General features: G+C 50.5%; 1 protein-coding gene across 1 annotated transcript in view; it reads left to right on the top strand.

Annotated features, from left to right (window-relative positions):
- Positions 1-11,167, top strand: part of Klf13 (KLF transcription factor 13) — a 30,766-nt gene extending 19,599 nt beyond the window's left edge. Inside the window, exon 2 of the mRNA NM_001109147.1 lies at positions 10,767-11,167. Within this exon, the coding sequence (NP_001102617.1) occupies positions 10,767-11,056 (290 nt within the window). The 3' untranslated portion in view covers positions 11,057-11,167. The remainder of the gene's footprint in view (positions 1-10,766) is intronic.
- The last annotated feature ends 10,709 nt before the right edge of the window (positions 11,168-21,876 follow it).

The raw sequence follows: 21,876 nt of genomic DNA, 5'->3' as shown, positions 1-21,876 counted from the left end.
TGAGACATTGTTTCTCTGTGTAACAGTCCTGGCTGTCCTGGAACTCACTCTGTAGACTAGGATGCCTTCTCAAGAGATCTTCCTGCCTCTGCCTTCGGAGAACAGAGATTAAAGGCATGCACTGCCATACCTGGCTAAGTCGCCGTTTCTTTAGATCAGCCTCAAAGGAGGAAGATTTTTTTTTTTGTCAGATAATTAAACCTAGGTGTCTTGTCTGTCTTTGGCGTCTTGGAAAGTCTGAAACAGGAGCGAGCACATCCTCCCGGGGCTTCAGGCCACTGTCTGAGCGCCGTGTTCTTGTGCAGCAGCCACCACGGACGTCCCAGAGAGAGCCTGTTGATGTTGGTCTCTGAAATGGGATATGGTCCCTTCAGTTCAGGATGACAAAGAAAGCAGGCCCCCATGTGGCTCTCTGCAGCTTGGGGAAGATGGAGCCAGGAAGATACACTGCAGAAGATACTCTGTTTTCCTTTGGAAAGCAGAGCCGAGACCTAAGAATTGAATGGGAAGAAACGGAAATGTCTGCTCTCTGGGTTCAGCTCTCTCCCCTCATAGCCGTAATCACCTGGAGGAGACCCTTGACACAGCATTCTGCATCTGAAAGCTTTTAGAGTGGATACTTTTCTCCCTGTATAGAACTCCAGGAGTCACAGGATAGAGCTCCTGGGAGAGCCTGTCTGTGATGGTTGCTAGTCTCCTGGCAGAAACCAAGGGTGTTGAATTATTACTGTCTTATAGGGGTTCATAGAAACGGAAATTTTCAAATGTGTTTTGCAACCCTTAGTTAAAGGAGGGGAAACACTATTATGAAATGTCTGGCATGTGGTCCTATTGCCCTCTCTAGGCAAGTGTGCAAATGAGTGTTACTTCCTTGTTTAGTTTGGGGGTGACAGTTTGGTGGAAACAGCCCTGTTTGGGAGCGGGAGATTTGTGTGTGTGTGTGTGTGTGTGTGTGTGTGTGTGTGTGTGTGTGTGTTTGCACGCACGCACACACGTGCAGGTATATATGTGGCTTTGTGTAGAGTGTTGTTATATTCTTTATGACTGCCTGAACCAGTTCAGTTGACAATTCAAGAATTTCAGAAGGGACAATCATACTTACTCCTTATCTGTACCCCAGAATACTCCATGTTTCTCTGCTGTGCTCATAGAGTACATACATACTTTGGTACTCCTTAGATATGAAGCTTGCCTGCATCCAAACATGGCTTCAAGAGTTTTGCTGTGTTTAAACCTTGTCTGTGGCTTGTGAAAACATTAGACAATTCCATGAGCTTCCACCCACACACACCCTACCCCTCCTCCAGATGAATGAAGCAACTGTAGATGCCACAGAGCATGGAGTGCCACCTCCAACCAGAGACTTACTGGAGGAGGGGCAGGATTTGGGACAAACTTCCAGCTCTGGGAGTTGTCCTGCTGTCACCGAACCTCCCTTAGCAGCAGCAGACCCAGGTAGGCCTGGGTCATAGAATCCCTTGCAAAGCTACAGTGGAAAGGTCTTTCCAGTCCTGGGTGTACAGACCGAAGCACCTGCCTTCCTTCCTCCCTGGGTGGTGTCTCTTGAATCAGCTCCCTTAGGGTCCTGCCCCAGGGCAGGGGGGCAAAGGGCATAGGAAATAGGGTGGAGGGCAAATAGGAAACGGGGTTCAAGGAGGAAGGGGCTGTGTGGAAACACTGGGCAGGGCTGGCTGGGCCTGGAATTTTTTTTTTTTTTTTTGTTCTTTTTTTTTTTTTTTTTTTTTCGGAGCTGGGGACCGAACCCTGGGCCTTGCGCTTCCTAGGCAAGCACTCTACCACTGAGCTAAATCCCCAACCCCAGGGCCTGGAATTTCTTAAAGGGCTTCCTGAGCAGAATTCCCAAACTTGGGAGCAGCTGCAGGCAGAGCTGAAGGTCTATACCTGTGTATGGAGATTTTGCAGGAAAGCCTGTTCTCAGCCTAGACCTTTGAACACGATGGTTTTCCCAGAAAATGCTGGGTGTAAGTTGCCAGTAACTGGAGACGTCTGTTGGGTCAGTGGGTCTGTGATCCTGTAAGGGAGAGATTGGCTGGCTGGCCTTGAGGGTGTGAAGCAGGAGTCCTACTGCTCAGCAGCTGTTCCAGAAATGACAGAGCCGCCCCCCCCCCACTCCTTTTTTTTTTTCCTTTAAAATAAAAAACCAAATAGCCAGGCCCCATGATTTAAAAAAAAAAAAAAAAAAAAAAGGCAGTTCCGATGTGTTTGCTTTATGAAGTCAACTCTGGGTAAATTGTTTTATTGTGTCCTGCCAGCAATTTCATGGGACCTCCCTCCCTCCTCCCGGTTAATTTAGAACCCTCTGTGTCAGTTGGGGCAGGGCAGGTTCAAGACTTTGAGGTATCCCTTTCAGCCTCCCCCAGATGCTAGGTGTTGTCTGCTGCAGCAGGCACATTGGTGACTGGTGGCCCTGGCCTGGGATTGTTCCTGCAGGGGCGCTTACCTCTCAGGCTGACTTTGATTAGCCAGCTGCTACAACCTGCTCTGAAGTAGCTGCTAGCCTTGCTTTCAAAGCCTGAAGTGACAGGGTGCTGTGGGTTGGATCTGGAAGGTTCAGAACCAGGTACCTCAGACTGGTACTGCTCAGCCCCCATTCGTGGGTCAGATGGGGGCACTGGTTTCCTCTGGTCCTCTCTTCACCTGTGATCCGACCGTGCAGGCAGCAAGCTGTAGCATCTGTTGACAGCACTGCTGTGGTAAGGAAGGGTAGGCAGATTCATTTCTAGGCAAAATCTGGCCTTTGAGGCCCAGCTCTGATGGGCATTGACTCACCATCTGAGGAAGAGTCGGCTGAGCCGGCTTGACGTAAAGGTAGAGCTGACCCACTGTTGGTGGCTCCTCCATTGGGGCGGGATATCTGAGAGCAAAAGCGTCTAGGAGGCACCAGGGGTACGGGTGGGGTGTACAAGAAGAGGCAAGAGAAAGAGGCACATTGATTACCTAAAGCACAGAGGTACCCTTCTCGCAGCTGCTTACAGGGTCCTGGGGATGTGGGGTGGAGCTGCCAGCAGTGCAGCTGGCATACCCCATCACTATGCCTCACCCAGCCCTGAGGCCTTGGTGCCATGGAAGAGTTTCTTTTGCACAGGGGGTGTGTCCTCTACCCTCATCCCCAGGTAGGCACAGGGCTTGCGTGTAATGAACAGCAGGAGATTCTCTGGGAGTCACCACAGATCTCTGAAAGCAGCTGCTGTTAGCCGGGGCTGTCCCAGACATCACAACCTTAGCCCACTCTACCAGAGGAAGTACCCAGGGTCCTCTTTGTGCCTGTGGCCCTCCCATTTGCCCTTTTCTTTTTGGTCTAAGAGTGAACTGTTTCCCAGAAGTCTGCTGTATCCGTGGTGCCCGCCATTCTCTGGCTGATACAGAGAAGCCAGTTCTCCTGCTTTGATGGATGTTGGGATGTATATAATGGTGGTGGGTAGGACTTGGCCTCTAGGCTGCCAGCACCTGCCATACACACAGGCAGGTTTTCAAACATTGTCTTGAAGGGACCTATTCTGGATTGCCTGTCAAGTCCTTTATCCAGGGATGCCCTTGAACAGAATCACTTGCTGGATGATTCAGAGTCTCTAAAGCATGGAGCCTTGCCTTAGAACAGCTCCTATAATTAGGAGTTGTACTTCGTGGACCTTTGGAGTTTCTCCTAATCTAAGCAGCGCTTCCCCTCTCCCCCTCCCATATGGCTTTAAGAGAATCTCCTCAGTGATACTCATGTTAAGAGAGCTGGTTGGTCAGGAGAGATGGCTCCGTGGTTAAGAACAGGGGACCTAAGTTGGTTTCCTGGAACACACATTAGGCAGCATGTTAATAACCAGCATCTGAGTTTCCAACCACCAGTGGCACCTGCACTCACGGCATAGACACAGACACACAAACATACATACACATAATTAAAAACAGAGAAGGCTGGTGAGGGACAGATGTTGTACACACTAGAATGCAAATGAACCAACATGGGAGCTTGGCCAGGAGTGTGCAGATAAATTACTATTGTTTATTACTGGTACAGTGTTTTATATGAGCCCAGCTTGGCCTGCAACCCACTGGATAGCCTAGGCCTGCTTAAATGGAGTCTCAGCCTCCCTATCCCCAAAATGCTGGAATCACAGACACAAGGGTGCCACGTCCTGCTAAAAGTATTTAAAGTCTAACTCTTATTCTTATATTTTGTCATGCTGGAAGTGCAGCTCGGGGCCCATGCGCTAGGCAAGAGGCACGTGAGCTGTTCTCACAGCCCCGACGTCTGGTTTTTAAGTTTACATCACCCATGAGTAGGATCTTCTATTTTTAATTTTTTATTGTATATTGTATGTGCATGTACACAGCAGCGTTCATGCCACAGCACGCATGTGGAGGTTAGAGGGCAGCTTGTGGGGGCCCTCCTTCTACTGGGCTCTCCTTTGACTGTGGGGTCCAAGAATCTGATTCATGTTGTCCGGTTGGCACGGGAAGGGCTTTTACCCGCTGTAGCATCTTGCCAACCCCATCATGATTAGATCATTCTGTAGTTAGTTACCTTACAGATTATTTGAGGAGTGGGGGAGCTTGGCTTGGGTTAAGTTGTTTTTCTGTCTTTCCTGTCTTCTGTCTGTTCAAGAGAGCCAGTGCTCACTTCTGCACAGACAGGTAGGTGCTTCTGCAACTCCATACTGTTTATCCAAATGGTTCGGGCATTTGTGCTGGGCCTGGTCTTTCTCACTTCTGTGAAACTTGGTAGCCTGTCTGTAGCAGTCCACAAAGAACACCCACTTTCTGTGGTATATGTGTTCCATAGTTTCCTTATCCATCTATTGAAAAGTGCTGCTTATTTCTGGGCTTCAGTTGTGCTGATCATTCGGGTGTGGGTGCGTTCTATAAGTACACAGGTGTGTACACATTTGTAGGTTAGGCACGGAAAGGTTTAGAGGGTTGAAGAATATGATGCAGTGTTTAAAAATGCAACAGTGGGGGCTGGTCCTCTCCCGTAATGGGCTGATCCTGAGCTGCCATCGTCTCAGCAGCCACATTTATAATCTTTCTAATGTCGCCAGTCTCCCAGAGAGGAGCTTTTCACAGTTGTCCTGAGCAGAGGGACAGAATGGCAGTGTCCCTGTAGCCTGACCATCTGGTGAATAAAAAGTACATTTCAGTGGAATCCTTTGCCTTGACATCGTGGTCGGGGGAACCTCAGGGGTTGTTTGAGAGACCCACTGTGTTCTCTTTATGAACTGTGTCTGCCCGGTTTTCCACTGGCTCTCCCAGTTTCCATGAACTCTCTGTATTGAAGAGAATGAGCTTCACATGCATGTGTTCCTGTTTGTCACTTACTTTTTACCTTTGTTTATAATGACTTTGTCCATGACATTCTTTTTTTTTTTTTTTTCTTTTTTTTTGGAGCTGGGGACCGAACCCAGGGCCTTGCACTTGCTAGGCAAGCACTCTACCACTGAGCTAAATCCTCAACCCCTGTCCATGACATTCTATGTAGTCCAGTTATCAATCAGTCTTTTCTTTCATGGCTTCTGGACTTTGATTTATAAAACAGTTCTCACAGAACATTCATGGTTTCATCTTTCACGTTCAAATCTTTGACAACTTAAACTTTATCTTAATTTTCGAAATTTGAACTACTGCATAAAAGTTGTGTCTGTTTATGGAGGGCCATGTGTTGTACTGATGCTGTGTACAATTGATTCTAGTTTAATGTATGAAGCGTGGTGTGAACCCTTACAGACACTAATTGTTTTAATGCCTTTTGTGGAACACCCCCCACCCTGAGTTTCTGGTCACTAGTGGCACTTGCAACTCACCAAGACACAGACACATAAACATACACATATTTAAAAATAAAATAAAATCAACCTCAAAAATAGAGCTGGTGAGGGACAAGTGATATCTGATGAAATTGCCACTCTGTTTGGGTCCAGGTCTGACCTCCTGCCCACCCCAGCAACTAGTTATTAGCTGTCACAGTTATATCCTCAAACACGGTGGTTCCTTCATAGAGCTTTTCTAACTTAATTTTCCACACTCATTTTAGTAACAAGTTATTCCATACCAAATTACAACAACCAAAGAGCAAATTCCAGGAAATACCCTGGCCTCCACTGCAGAGACTGTCAAGACACAAATCAGTCCAGGGTACATTGAGGTTGAATGGCAGTCTCCCTTCTGCTTCCTGACGGCTCCTGTGTGATCGTCACTTCTTAGTCTCTTGGCTGAGATCAAGTGTAAGAATATATGATCATTGGCTCCCACAACAGCAACAGCAGGCCAGCGCGCCCGCAGTGGGGCCAGGGGCTCGAACTCCATCTGTAGCCAGCAGGTCTTCTCATTGTTCCATGCCCTACCACCACCAGTTGGCTCAGGCATACACCACTTGTGTCCTGCAGGAAGTTCCCTCACATGCCCCTCACAGTGACTGAGAAAGGTAAGATGTCGACTCAAGGCATTAGCAGCAGTGATGGGGGTAGGGGAGACAGCTTCCTTGCTGCATGCATCTCTCCCAGTGCAGACTGAGTCACGGGTCCTACCTATGGCTTTGGCTCTGCCATTAGCCTGATTCTCCTGGGGTATATAGGTCTCTCACCTGTTCCATGGGTAGGGGAGACAAGTCACCTGCAGATTAGTGACCAAGACACCAACCAAATGTAGCCTGGAGGGATGGGTAAGTCCATGCACCATTCAGAAACAATTCTTTCTAGCCCACTGGGGCCATATACCTGAAATTTTTGGAGGTCTCCAGTTGATCAACCCAAATGCTTTGCTGTTGGCTAAGCTATGTTAGGAGGGCAAGCAAGCCTTCCTGGAGTGAAGACTACTTCAAGGCATTCTTCAGGTTGAAGCTAAAGTGGCCCCAGGCCAGTGACTACAGACCAAATCTCTTTACTAAGGAATGACAGCCCACTCTGGTATGGAGTAGCCAAGACTGAGAGCCTGCAAGGTGTAGGGTCTCTTAAAGGCCTCTGACCATTTGCCTCCCGACTCCCACATAGATTCCTTATGCCTCCTGAGAGCGGATCTTATAATTTGGGAATACTGCATAAGCTCAGTCGATCTTAGCTGCAGTTTCAGGTCAGTGGAGCATCATCTGCAGGCCCCCTCTTCTTCCTCCACAGTAAGAGAGCAAGGTAGGCTTCCAGTTGGATGCTGGGGCTTGGGCAGTAAACCAAAAACCAAGGTCAAACAGGAGATTGCTCTACCCCCTCTCCACAACTATCACTGCATACATGAGGCAGGGGTGGGACAGCAGAAAAGTCTCTCTCTAAAAACACATGCTACTCTGGAGAGGTCCACACAAAGCAGAAAGGCAGTATGGTTTGTGCAGGTGCTGCTGGAGCCAGGAAGACGCCCACCCACGTGGTGGCAAGGAGTGAGTGGCAGTAAGGCTTAGCTCTCTGGCTGGTGCTAGGTAATGGGAGCTATGCCCTTTGGACCGAAGGACCCAGCTCCAGGCTCTGAGCTAGAACGGTCTGGGAAGCCAGCAGCACTTGTGCCCTTCTGCTGCGTGACAGTGCGCGCCCAATCCCAGTGAGGGCTTTGGCGGGAGGAGAGCCTCCTCGGTCGCTTCCCCTCCTCTGGCTGGCCTCACAGAGAACATGCTGTTCCCGCCCAAGCCTGTGGCTTGGGCAAGAGCATATGGGGACGTTGTGTTCCCTGATAAGATGAGGCAATCACGCTCAGCCCGCGCCATGCACTGCTTGCTGCTACCAGCGGCCTCGCGGCGGCGCCAAGGAACATTTATGTAACCGTGTCTCTGGCGCGCCAAATGCCCATGGCCTTTCCCACCTCCCACTAAACCCCAGAGCACATGTACCCCCTCTCCTCCCTCAAGGCTTAAGCCCCGCCCCGCCCCTCCCCCACACCCTGCATATAGGGGCTCTGTGGTAGCTCCCTCCCAGCCTTCCCTTGGCCTGTAGCTTCTGCCCCTTGTGCCAGTGTAGGCACCTCCCCCCACCCTGTGCCACCAGCACTGCCTAGCCTTGACCCAGCCCCCTATAGCAGTTGGCTTTCAGTCTCCCTTCCTCTACTTCCCTGTTCACCGAGTCCCAAAGCTCACATTCAGTCCTCAGCTCCCTTCTTCCCATGAGATTCCCCTTTCAAAGCCTAATCCCCATCTAGCCCTGTGCCTCCAGTCACCTCCCCCACTCCCAGGCACATATATACACCTGTATTGGTCACTCAACACCCTGTCCCCTGGTCCCTTGTAGCTTCTGAGAATGGGGTGCTCCCGGGGTGGAGGAGGCGAGCTTTGGGATTCTTCAAAAAGGCCAGACTTCTATGGGTATCTATTTTCTCTAATCCAGCTACCTTACTTGGGAGGGCCAGTGCCTTCACACCGTATCCTTGCCAGCTAGCTGTGCTGTACTGGAGGGCAGATGCAGGATTCCAGCCCGCGGTGGGGGATACTGGGGCTGTTGATGAGCCCACCCCACAGGACGTGGGTCACCGGCTATGATGCTGGGCTACCTGCCCTCGCCTCTGTGGTTTCAGTTCAGGCACCCCACCCTGAGGCCCGTCTCCAGAACAGCACTTTCAGAGTGATGCTGGGCTTTACCTCCTGTAGGCACCTGAGACCCTTTCATGGGGCCATGAGATACAATTGTGCTAACTACAGTAACCTCTGCTACCTTTGCCCTTCATAAAGAGTTCAGTGGAAAATTCCAGAGGCCGTGGGATAATTTGATGGCCTCACTTCTGGACAGCTACTGGAATGTGTGCTTGGCTTTTGTTTTGTGTTGTGTTTTTCTCAAATACAATTCCTATCAGGGGCTGTTACAGTACTAGAAGCTCTGAAGTGTGAAGTGTTATGCCCCCCCCCCCCCATCTTCCATTGTTCATAGTAGTGTCTGCCAGTCTCCTAGCCTTGGATATTACCACTGTGAGTGAGCGTCTAGCTTGAGCTCCTATAATTTCTGTTCAGACCTAAGGGGTTTTTTTTTTGGGGGGGGGGAGGGTCTGATGCAGGAAGAGAGAGTGGAGCAGGTGGAAGCCAATCATCTCTTGGGGTGAGGACTATGTCCTGAGGGTCCTATCTTGAGCGTGTACTCAGTGAGAGTGGGGAAAGACCTTCCTGCCTTCTTCTCTGTAAGCAAGCTGTCTCCTTAGAGGCTTCCCTTACTCGAAGCCCTTACATTACATCACTTGGACCATGTGTAACCATCTCACAGGCTTCCAGGGGTGCAAGCAGAAAGATCCCAAGAGGGGCTGGGGATTTAGCTCAGTGGTAGAGCACTTGCCTAGCAAGCCCAAGGCCCTGGGTTCGGTCCCCAGCTCCGAAAAAAAGAAAAAAAGGAAAAAAAAAAAAAAAAAAAAAAAAGAACAGGGATCCAGGGCTATCTCAGTTCCGTGGTTTCTGACTTCACCCTGAACCCAACTCCCATCCCCACCCCAATCTAAGCGGGGGATAACAAAGTAAGAATAAGACATTTGGGACATGCCAGGCCTGGTGCCAGAGCTGACTGTGTACAGCATCACCACGGGGGCCTTTCTGTGAGAGCTGGCATATCCGTTAGCTGCTGTAACATGTGACCACAAAGTGCATAGCTAAAAGCAGCTGAAATTTACTTTTCAGATTTCTTGAATGAAACCAGAAATCTAAGAGCAAGACACTGACTGGCAGGAGTGGTTCTTTCTGGAGGCTCCAATGGAGAATCCACTTTCCTGCTCCTCTCTCCTCATTTCCAGTGCTGGATCCAGCAACCCAGAGCTTATAGATGGTCCAGTCTCCTACCGCCATGTCCCTTTCACTGAGCTTCCCTCTTGTGTAACTTGTAGTTTCATCTCAAGATCTTTCCCTAATATATCTACAAAGAGGTTGTTTTTTTTTTCTCCTTCTTAATTAGGCCACCTCACAGGTTCGGGGTGGAGGTGGTGGTAGTTAGGGTTTGACTATATCTTTTCATTGCTCATCCTGCTGCAAGCAGTTGGGAACTTGCCTGGTGTAGACTGGGTTTAGCCTGACCCATGTAATACCAGAGATTGATAGGCCTTGTTAATGTCTGAGGATGAAGTCAGCTTGTAACATTTTTCACTCGACCCCCCTCCTCTGGGACCAGTTAGCAGTGTATCCAACATTCCCGTTTCTTTGACTGTGGTTGGGTTAAGTATTTTTAAAATTGTATCTAAACATCCTTTCTTTTTTGAAAAAAAAAATTGGAATATGGTGATGCATCTGAACGGCATGCACATGTAAAGACCAGAAGGTGATTTTTGGGAATTGGTTCCCTCTGCCTTGTGGTTCTGGGGCTGGAACTCAGGTTATCGGGCTTGATGAAGCAAGTACCTTTATGTGTCCTACACTGGTTGGCCTCCTTCACACCTGTGTAGGCCTCTCCTGGGCTTTTCTGCGTCGTCATTGTTGTCTGCCATCCTGCTTTGAGTCTCCTAGAGCCTGTCGGAAGTTTGATACATCCCTGGCCCGCCATAGGGCCTCTGGAGCAAAAGCAGCAGGCTGTGTTTGACCCTTCCTTCCTAGACAAGTTGAGGAAGAGTATCCCATGACCTTGCACTCCCTTCCTACTCCTCGCCCAGGCCTGAGCACCACTGGCTCCCTGAGAGCTTTGGTTGGCACGCCATGGTCGTCTGGGATCCGCTGCCAGGATTGGCCCTGTCGTCCTTCCTTCCTCAGACATCATCTGCTTCCATCTTGGGCGTGGGCGGAGGGCTCGGTGCAGGACGGGAAGATAGGCCTCGGAGGACAGAGAGTCGGTGGCCTGTAGGCGGTGGGGCATGGCCCAGACTTACCTCTGTTCTGTCACCCGCAGGTGAGAGGCCCTTTGCCTGCAGCTGGCAGGAGTGCAACAAGAAGTTCGCGCGCTCCGACGAGCTGGCCCGACACTATCGCACGCACACGGGCGAGAAGAAGTTCAGCTGCCCCATCTGCGAGAAGCGCTTCATGCGGAGCGACCACCTGACGAAGCACGCACGCCGCCACGCCAACTTCCATCCCGGCATGCTGCAGCGGCGTGGCGGGGGCTCGAGGACCGGCTCGCTCAGCGACTACAGCCGCTCGGATGCCAGCAGCCCCACCATCAGCCCGGCCAGCTCACCCTGAGCACCCGCACCCGGACCGCGCCTCCTCGCCCCTTTGGTAATAGGAAAGCTGAGCGAACTTGAGAAGTCCACAGCAAAACAGTTTTCTTCACCTCAGGTGTCAATTTTTAACAAAAAAGGAAAAAAAATTTTTTTCTCAAAAAAAACAAAACAAAACAAAACAAAAACACCACCCACAAATTGCACAATACAGCTATCCACGAAGTTGAGATTCAGTGGTGTTGGAAACCCCTCCCCCCTTTCTCAGGGATGAACGCGGTCCACGAGGTCAGTGAGGGCATGCATGCCTTTCTGCCGCCTTACTTTGTACATAGATTTGCACTCTGGAGTTTTCTGTGAGGTTTAGGATTACATTGGGGCAGAACAGGACAGCTGGAAACAGATGTGGTCACTGATATTGTGTTTGTGAAGCAGACCCCCAGAGGCCTGTGACCCTCTCCTGCCTACCACTCAGTTGCGGTCCTCTGCCCCCTTGGCCTGGCTTAGAGCACAGGTGGGCCCGAGGGACTGGCCACCTCACAGGGATGTGGTAAGCCAGGACAGACCATGGGAGCCTTTGCCTGTGGAACTCTGGAGGATATCTGCCTTCTAAGGCTGGTCCTGCCTGTCTGCCTGCCTACCTGCCTCCAGAAGCCCTTGGGGAAATGGAGGCCAGATGCAAACCCTGCCTGGATTGGCACCTCATTGTTGCCAACAACCCACGGAGGCAGCTGGGCCCTGCCTGCCCTACACGAAGGCACCTGGGACCCTTCACTATCACGCCATGTTCTCAGACTGGGAAACAGTGCCCTGGGCACATTGTACTGAAACTGCTCCCCCCACCCCCAAATTGCTGTTGTTTAATCAGCTCCCTAAGCTCTCGTGCCCCGGGCCACCTGGACAGGACCACCACGACCCCTCTGCCTCTTAGTCTGTGTGTGTGGCAGCATGCACATATCCCACAGGACTGGCCGTGGCAAAGGCATCGCCAGCCGACTCCTCCTCTGAGCAGCACTGCAGGAGTTGCTATTGGAGAGACAAGGATTCTGCTGCTCTGGGAGGTGCCGTACGAAAATTGCGGGAACCACTTTCTCTGAACCTTGGGTACAGACTTAGCAAACCCACAGTTCCACACTGTTGCATTACCCACTTTCCTCTCCTGCCTGCCCTGCCTGGGAGCACCGAAACCACACCCAGTCTGCAGTGTGGGTTAGGGCAGGGGTGGGTGGCCTGCTGGTAGGACAGCAGGAGTCCAAGCCAGGCCTGTCCTGTTTCTTCTGGAGTCCAGACCTGGGCTGCATTGGCTTCAGGTGCTGGGCCTCATCAGCAAGACCATGTTCTGGTTGCTCCTTTGCAGATACTTGGAGTGTCATCTACTCCCACCCTGCAGAGGCCCAGGCATTTCTTCCCCTTCTCCCAAGAACTGGGGCCTAGGAACACAAGGCCCCAGGACTCTGTGTGTGTGTGTGTGTGTGTGTGTGTGTGTGTGTGTGTGTGTGTGTGTGTGTGTGTGTGTGTGTGAGCTCGAGTATGTATTGGGTGGTGGGTGGGTTTGGGATGGACTTGTGTTATCTTACAGAGACCTCTCTTCATTCTGATGTGGAGGATCGGCCCCTGTGATTCAGAGGGTCGTAGATGGGCTTCCTGGGCCCAGTGTGCCTTGGTTGTGGCCATTCTGCCTCCACCCCAACCCTCACACAGTTGTGGGGTTCAGCACAGGGAAAACCCAGAGACCATGCCCAGCCAAGTCTCCAGTCTCTGGCTGTTGTCATATGGCTCCCATGTGGATCTTGGGCACCCCTTTCTAACTACCTATGTCAGCTGTGAGAGGCTAATGGCATATGGTGGCTTCTGGTGGCACAGTAGGTGCTGAGTTAGGCTGTGGCATTGTTGTTGCCCAGAGCAGGCACAGTGGGTGGGGATGGTCCCTGCCCTAGTCCAGTGCAAAGCTGGTAACAGCTATGTTTGCATTTCATCTGGGGAAGAGAACGGGGTATGTGGTCGGGGCCTTGACTGAAGGGAACCCTGGGTGCTTGGGATGTGGCGATCTTCATTGCTGAGTTCCAAAGTGTAGTCCCTCCCAAAGTCATTTGTGTGAGGCAGAGAAAGCCACACTCTGAACACATTTCATGTCTCAGGAATTCACATTCCAGATTCAGGAATTTTATTCCAAAGTCCTTTGGTGCACCTACATCCACAGCTCTGAAGACAGAGGCAGCAGTGTGCCCCAAAGGCTAGCCAAGGTGTCTCCTTGTGACCAACCTACCCACAGAGTCACAGCAGGAGACTTTCTAACTCCACCACTGTCTGCCCAGAGGAAGGGTAAAAGGACTCTAAGCCCCACCATGTTGGAATAAAAGAAAGAGCTGGTTTGTTTTAGAGCGGGTTGGGGGGAGGGGGAGGGAAAGCGGGCGTAGGCTGTTTCCAAAGAGAGCACTTAATTTAATTCTCCCCTGAATGACCCAGGGCTGTTCCGTCTGATAGATGGAAGGGTAACGTTGCCTTAAAACAGAAATATGCAGGCGTTGGCTATTTTTGGCAAATGAACGTGTCTTCATTCCCAAAGTGGTTCTCCTTTAATGGCAGGGTGTGGTCCTTCATGGGGCCAGGGCACCCCTCGTGGACCCCCCCCCATATCATCTGGGGCTTCAGTTCATCTCATCAAGGGGTGGGAGGGAGGAAGGAACGTGACTAGATTCAGTTCCAGTGGCTTCTCGTTAGGTTCCCATCTTGTCATAAACAAGGGACGCCTTCTGAGATGCACTGTCTTCCCAGCCCGGGTCTGTTGCAGGATCTTTGAGTTTTTGCGGTTTATGGCCATATTTCCTGGTTTCAATTTGACTTGAGGAACCCATAGGGTGCCCAGGAATAATACTGAAAAGTCAAATCTTTATTTTCGGGATGGGAAGATGAGATCCCACAATGAAAGTGCCTGAGTGAAGGGAGAGTTCCCTACAGCAGCGTCTAAGAGGAGCTCTGGACTTCAGCCATCAAGGGGCTGGAGTTTAGCTCATGTCCCAAATGAGAAAGTCCCTCTTTGTATCAGCCATATCACGGGGCCACTGTCTGTTCCCCAGATGCCTACTGAATCCTACAGCCATACAGAAAATAGCCCTTTCCAAAGAGGGCCTTCGGTTCTCTCTTGATGGGTGCTACGTAGGGATGGACAGTGATGCCCTCTATGGGAGTGTGGTCCTGGAGGTGCCCTACCTGTGTCCTGCCACGGCCCCCCACTCACAGGACCTGAGATACAAAGGCTCCCCACCTCCAGCCCACACCATCGCAACCTTGTTCCAAGGCCAGCATTGGGGCAAGGGAAGGATTCACCAGAGTGCAGCCTGTGCAAAATCTTGCATCCTGGCGACCCCAGTGAGGATGTTAGATGTGGGGGTGGATGAGGGAAGGTGATATTCTGTGGTCCCAAGAGAAATGTGGCAGAACAGAGAGGCTACTTTTCAAGACTAATGCCTCCCCGCCCCGTCTGCTCCGTCCAGAAGACTGGCCCTTTTCTTGCCAGAAGCAGGTGCTATGATGGACTGCACAGGGTCGGCATTTCCTAGAGGCTTCGTCTGGGATCTCCACCAAGCAGGGGCACCGTCCTGTGAGGCTAAACTGAGCAGCAGCTGGCCTCACGTCTCAGCTCCTGACTGTGGCTTTGTTTACAAGGCTACCTATTTTGACTTCTGACAGGTGTTACCGATTGTCCCCAACCTCCACCCCTCTCCCCTTCACAGAAGGTCATTTGGTCAGAGACAGTGCTGGAAGGTTCATGTGTAGCCATGTTGTGATCAGTAAGAAATGCTTTGTAGGTCACCCACTTTTTTTTTTTTCCTGCCCAGAGTTTCCGTCTGTCTGTCCTGGTGCCTGCATCTTTCAAAGCTAAAATCCAGATGTTTGACTCACTGTTTTGAAATCAGGATGGCACTAGGAAAAGCCAGGTCCTATGACTAATTCTCCTGATTCCGAGTCTTCGAAGGTTTGTCCTGGACACTGTGCAGAGAATTTTGAACCCGACCATGGATGCACAGTCCAGTGCACTGCTGATACAAGCCGGAGCACTGCTGAGGGAGAGGCCCCAGACCACCAGGGAAGGGAAGCTTGCTTGGTTTCCTTGACCCCTACAGGGTTAGTGGACTTGCTCTGGAACTCTTTAGCCCAGTCCAATCATAATGTCGTTCCCCTCCCCCCCCACCTCCCCCATCTCACACAGCTTTAAAACTTCACTACTTTTATTTAGAAACAAACAGGATGGCAGAGAAGACACCTCCCCCCACATTACTGGGGGTGGGCAGGAAACGTAGGTCAGGCGTGAGGGTGGGGTTTTCTTCCCACCGTTTCCCTAGAGTACTTACTGCAGATCAGCTGCCTGTGCTCATTCCGAATGCTTGTGGGCCGGGTTGCCGGTCTCAGGGCCGAGAGCCTAGACTTAGGAGAATTCCTCCCCCAGGAGTAGCTACATCTTTTGTGACTCAGACACTGCCTGGTCATCCGCTCCAGTGGCATACCTGACTCACAATGTCTACCCTAGTACATGGGTGAAAGGATCTTTCTCTTGCCCCATTGCACACTGGAGAGGCCCCGGGTGTCCAGTGTGGGGACCCCATGGACAGTACCACAAGGCTCCCTGCTGAGCCACTATGCATTGTGGGGTCAGAGCTCCTGTCCTTCCTTGGTGACTGGAAATCCCTGCTGTGGTTTTGTTGGACAGCCCCAGGTGACTGCTTCCCACCCGAAGCCAGAAGCCATCAGTGGAACTTCTGTGGGATCCTTTGCCAAAATCCCAAGGCAAAATCCAAGGGTCCAAGGCCATTTCCATCCAGTTCCCAGTTTCCTTTTCCATAGGAACTTTTTTTTTTTTTTTAAACCTAGCTCCCAACATGCTTCCAAAGGCCATGTTCCGTCTTTCCTGGATCACTACAGTGAAGTATTACAGTTGTACAGTTCCCAATCTGGCCTTGGCTTGCTCGGATAAAACTTTGTTATGTATTTTGTAAGGCATAGATTCTATATTGTAATGTCCTATGCAAAAGAAAAAAATTAATGAAATTGTAAATTTTATTGTTTTAACATGTATGCATGTTTAGTGACGTTTACATTTTGAAATAAAATTTATGATTCATTATTTTATTTGCCTAGGTGATTCAATTGAGGGGCATGGTCTGCAGAGGTTCTGTTAAAGGGGCAGAAGCTAAAATCTGGAGAAACTGCAGCCGCTGATTGGGAGAGGCAGAATCTCAGCTTGGGAGCTTTGAACAAGGGTAGATTCTCTTCTGTATGTTCTATCCTGTCTTGTGGGGCTTCATTGAGCTCATTAACTAAAGGTCAGTGGACAGATGTGATGCCTGTGTATCCAGAGCGTTACAAGCTTCCTTCAGCCTTCCTTTATTTTACCTGTCACTGTAACAAATAGAATAGTCAGCTCAGAGAAGGGGTCTTGGCTCACGGTTTCATAGGGTCAACCATAGCCAGTTAGTTCCTTCACTGTAAGCCTATGTCATATCAAGAGGGAATGGGGGGAGCATTGCCATTCACCTCTTTCATAAGCTAGGGAGGAAGGGGGTATGGGGGTGGGAGGGGAGGGGGCACATGCCAGGTTTCCACTGTGCCCTTGATGGGCACAGCACCAGGACCTGAAGACTTAGGCTCTGCCATCTATGAATACTGCCACATGGACACCTGGAGGATGCTTCCGACCCAAGGGACAGCACTCCCATAAGCACCTACACTCTCCTTGGATACAGCCACCCTTTGTCTAGGATTCTAGAAAATGTCTATTTCTAGCCACAGAAGTTCTCCGGCTGGTTACAGGCCAAAATTCACTGCCTAGGGGAGAGGCAAGAGATCTGGTATTTGTCAACACCAGAGGCCAAATCTAATTGTCTGTGGCTGCTCCTGGATGCCAGCAGTGGAAACTAACAGCCAGCAGGGTCAGGATGTGACTGGGTCTGTCCCCCATGGTCTGTATCAACAGTAGCATATGGACAGAGTTGGGGTGGCGGGGAGAAGACCGGGGAGAAGACCCGGTTGAGGCCCATATCCACCTTTTGATCCAAGAGGATGCAGTGGCACCCATGCTGTGAGCCATTTTAATCTGTATCTGTAAGTAGAACCCCCTAAGAGATTCTAAATACTGAAAAATAAGGCATTTCAGTTGATGATGGGTTTTCCTGAAGCTACATACCCTGTAGACACTTTGCTAAGATTAGGAGAGGCATGTGTGTTGAAAGCACCCAGACATGTTAACAACCATAAACACGTCATCCTGAAGCATGTGTTGGCACGCGGTCCTTGTAGCCGGTTCTCAGTTGGAGTCTTGCCCCAGGACAGTGTAGTTCACCTCCTTGGCAGTGTTCCCTTACTGTGTAGGAACTTCCGAAGAGAGCAGCAACCCTAGGGTGGGTCTGCTTCCATAAACAGTTGTGTAAGGAAAGGGTCTTGGAGGCTTTAAAAATACTTGACAGGAAAAAGAAAATGCCCGTCGCTAGTGACGTCACCACTGAGAGCTCTGAGAGGGAAGCAGCGTTGATTGCCCCAGAGACCTTGAAGGGGCCCCAGTCGTGGAAAAGAAACAAAATACATCCTGTAAGAAGCCAGCGTCAGCTTTTACTGATAAGTGGAGGTGGAATTCATTAGTACACGTGACATCCAAGCAGCACATCTTTATGTCATCCTGGGACAAGGCGGAGAAAGGCCCCTCTGCAGTTGGTGGCGATTTGGTGGAGTACCATATCTGCCCGTGTCCAGGCCCGCCGAGGGGTGGTGTCAGATGGGAGTGTGTCAGGCGTCCGTCATCCCAGAGAGCAGAGTGGCCAAGGTTCACAAGCCACATCTGCCTCTCCTAAGGGTGGACTTACCACGTGTCCTTGTCTGTCTTCTGCTTTTGGGAATGTGGTGTCACAGGGTTAGCTATTAAACAAAAGGTTTGTTTTGACTCAGTCTTAACTATAGATGCAAGGTCTGTTGCCCACACCTGATAGCCTTCCCCCCCCCAATCACAGTCCCAAGGCAGCACATAGAGAGGGGCATGTGTGCACTGCATGTATCACGTCAGGATTCTCAGGAACATTCAGTCACGGGGGCTTCGCTCCTGACCAAGTATCTCGCTCTAAACGTCACAGTTGGGTTAAGCTTGTGCCTCTTTTACCCCTCGCCATGGTTTAACTCCAGCGTGCCTTCCTGTTGGGAAGGAACCAAAACCAAACCACAGCACCACCCTTGGAACCAGCTTGCAGACTCTGAGCACCTCCACTGCACGAGACATTCAAGCAGATGGTAAACATTGCTTGACAGGAGCACGGTGAAGAAAGCTGTGTCCTAGGAGAGTCACTCGCCATGCACAGGGTGGCCTGTCTGCTTTAGGTGATTCACAGGGCATGATCATGGAGACCCTTGGAGGGAGCACTCCTTGAAGCCTGTCAGCCATTCAGAGGACCTTAAATGACAAGTTAGGCGTGTGATTTGTGCTGAGGACACAGAGGGCTCAGTTCCCCAGTCAAATCTCACACGTGCCATGATAGAACACTTACTGTGAGCAACACTCCTCAGGTCTTACATGCAAAGCAGTGTGATCGGGTAAAACTGACAGCCACCTTGTCTGTCTGTCCTGCACCAACAAGGGTGACTGACTCCATGACAGTAGGAGGAGGTGTCAGCAGGCTTTAGCAGTACTGCAAGGGCTCTCCTGGACTCATTCATGTTACTGCTTTAACAAACTTCCCTAGACAGCAACTTAGGGCAACACGCATTTAATATTATTTTTTCTCGTCAAAGCTCTGAAGGTCAAAAAGTCTAAACTGAATTTTCCTGGGTTGTAGTCAAGGTGTCAGTATGACTGCTTCCTTCTGAACATTTTCAGAGTCCGTGTACGTTCCTTGGCATGTGTCCCTATCATTCTTCCAAACCGTCGAGGGAACCTTCTTTAGTGTCTCTGCCTCTGTGATTGCATCCGACCTACCTAGTAAGGCAGGCCCACCGGGCTGCTCTTAAAGAACAGAAGGGCTGGGAAGGAAGGCCCCAGGTCTCCCAGATCTGAGTATTGCTGTGGGCTCGTGTGGTCCTTCATAGCTTTCCCTTCACCTTAGATTCCAGATCGTTGGGACACGGACACCATCATGCCCTGCAAGCATATTCAGCCTTCATCGCAGTGGTGACCGTTGCAGTCCTGGACAGGGCTTGCGTCTCCGCTGATACCAGTTTGAGCTTCCGTCTTGAACACACTGAGCACGACTTGTGTAGCCACAGTGAGCCTGCTCAGGCTTTTGTTCTCTCCTGGGAAGTAGGCCTGGCCATGGCGTATGGAGGGTGACGTTCACAGGAGGCAGCAGAGGCCAGGCACTGCAGCAGCAGATCAGGAGCCCTGCCAAGCCTTCGGGCCAACCAGGGTCTGGCCTATATTCCCAGACACTTGTGGGAAATGGCGTGCGGCCCTGCAGGATTGTTGTGGATGGAGACCAAGGCCAGCCTGGGGTGTGGGTTGTCTGGCTTACACTGACACACCTGCCTGGATGCCTGGACCAGCAGCCAGCTCAGCTTCTCCACTTCCACTGCGGCCTGATACATCACTGTACACCAAGGGGCAGCTGCTGCTTGGTCAGCACCGTCTGCAGAAGGCATGATGGGCTGATTTATAACACAGAGAGGATGAGGTTAGAGAGGCAAAGTGGCCTTCCCAGGCTTGCACAGCTTTGGGTTAAGTAAAAAGTTATTATGACCTAACTGGGGGTACTTCTGCCCAGTTGTTGATGCCATAAAGGTAGTGCCCCCGTAATTTCAGTTATGCATGAATCTCTCCAACACACTGGGTTCACTTCGTTTGCACAAACACCTAGCAGTGAGATTACCAGCTCACAGGGGAGTCCTACTCCTTAGTGTGTACTGGCTTCTCGCTGCTGTTTCCGTAATTCCTGTGCTGGGTCACTTTCATCCTCGTTGACTATACAGAGTGAGAAGGGGTCCCTTTTCACAGCATCCTCGCCAGTAGTAGTTTTGTCTGGTTTTTGTTGTTGAATTTCTGGTTAGCTCCGACTGGCCTAGACAATTCTCAATCCTCCTGTCTCAGCCTCTAGAGTGTCGGGAGTGCGGATGTGGCATGTAGCACGATGCCCAGCTGGCTTGGGTTTTTTTTTTTTTTTTTTTTTTTTTTTTTTTTTTTTTGATAATGCCAGAGTCATTCTTTATGACTGTCTGAGTCTTACTGTCCTCCATTTTCAACCTTACTAGTCGGGGCATGATTTCTATGTGTGCTCTCCAGAAGCACCAGGCAGAGAGAAAATCGGTATTATTTGTTAATGGAGCTTTCGCGATCAGCTTCCCCCTTGAGTCCTCTGAACACAGACACTGTGGAGGCAAGGCTGTTGATTGACTGCTGTTGGTGCTTAGCAAACAGGTCAGCACGTGCTTACTCTAGTAAACAGACCAACCCCCACCTCTTGTCTGTGTCCTGATCCTTTCTCTTAGTCACAGAGGTCTACAAGACCAGTCCCTGCACTGTAGCCCTAACACTGTCCGAGTGAGAAGATGGCCTTGTTCCTCAGCTCAACAATGTCTTTCCCATCGTGGGCCAGTGAGCTTCCTACCTATGAAGACCTTCACTGTGATAGGAGCAGGTGGCAGTTCACAGAAGCTGTGTAAAGATGGACTTACAAGCCTCAGATCCAGGCGGGTAATGCCTCTGCAGTGGGGATGAAGGGCCAGGGGAGGCACACATAGCAATTGCCAGCAGGCTGGTGCTGGTGGGAGGAGTCCGTCAGAACTCACACTTCCTTCACATACGGTTTTGTAAATGTAGCAGATATTAAATTATGAAATATGAAAGCCAAAAATATTTAAAACATTCTTAACATCCAAGATGAGGAGTTAGCTCTGAATCACACGATACCAAGCTTATTTCTAAGGGAAACAAATCCTGTAAGAACAGGATTTCTGTGTGTGCGTGTGTGTGGGGGGGGTGCTCAGGAGATGGCTACAGAGCACATGGCTGTGTGAGCACATAGGCCTGGGCTTGGATCCCCAACACCCCTGTAAAAAAGAGGGTGTGGATGTGTCAACAATCCCGTCTTTGTGAGAAGCAAGCAGGAAGACTTCTGGGGCTTGATAACCAACCAGATTGGCAAAATCAGTGAGTTCTAGATTCATCTAGAAACCCTGCCTTAAATCATAAGGTGGGGAGTGAGGCAGACGCTCAGCATCAATATCGCGCGCGCGCGCGCACACACACACACACACACACACACACACACACACAATCTACAGTTATTCGATGTCTGTATTATGCATTTATAGACAGAAGATGCGTGGGACACAAACTTTGGTACCCAAAGACACAGAAGGCATTCGTCTACTTGCTTTTATTCTCTAAATTTCGAAACTGCTCAGGTAGAGTTTATGTCAGGAAAACCTACAAGGGTACTTCTCTGAGGTAAAGGCTTGCCAAAGGCCAGCTGATGACATGAGCCCCACCACCACACTTCCAAGGACCCCACCAGCTACCATGGCCTACCCTTAGAACTCACCTTAGATGTCCCCAACAGGAGTCCATAGGAGGACAGATGTGCTCCAGACCTCTTTTTCCTGTCCCCCAGCATAGTAGCATGAAGAAAGGACAAAAAAACCCTGAATATCCGATCATTGGAGTCACACCTCAAATTGACTGTCCCAAGAAATCGAGCTACAGAATAATGGGAGCCACCCAGCCATGCCAGCCTCCCACACAACATTGCCTGCTATGGGCTGAATGTCACCTGCCCCCCTTCATATGTTGCAGCTGAGTCCCTAGAGAAGGAATTAAAACCCCAGGAGGTGCTCATGTTTCCACAACGTTCATGCCGAGATTGGTACATTCAT

The sequence above is a fragment of the Rattus norvegicus genome, chromosome 1 (assembly GCF_036323735.1).
Source record: "Rattus norvegicus strain BN/NHsdMcwi chromosome 1, GRCr8, whole genome shotgun sequence".
Lineage (NCBI taxonomy): Eukaryota > Metazoa > Chordata > Mammalia > Rodentia > Muridae > Rattus > Rattus norvegicus.
The sequence above is the reverse complement of the archived record's forward strand: the minus strand, read 5'-3'. Positions and strand labels throughout refer to the sequence as shown.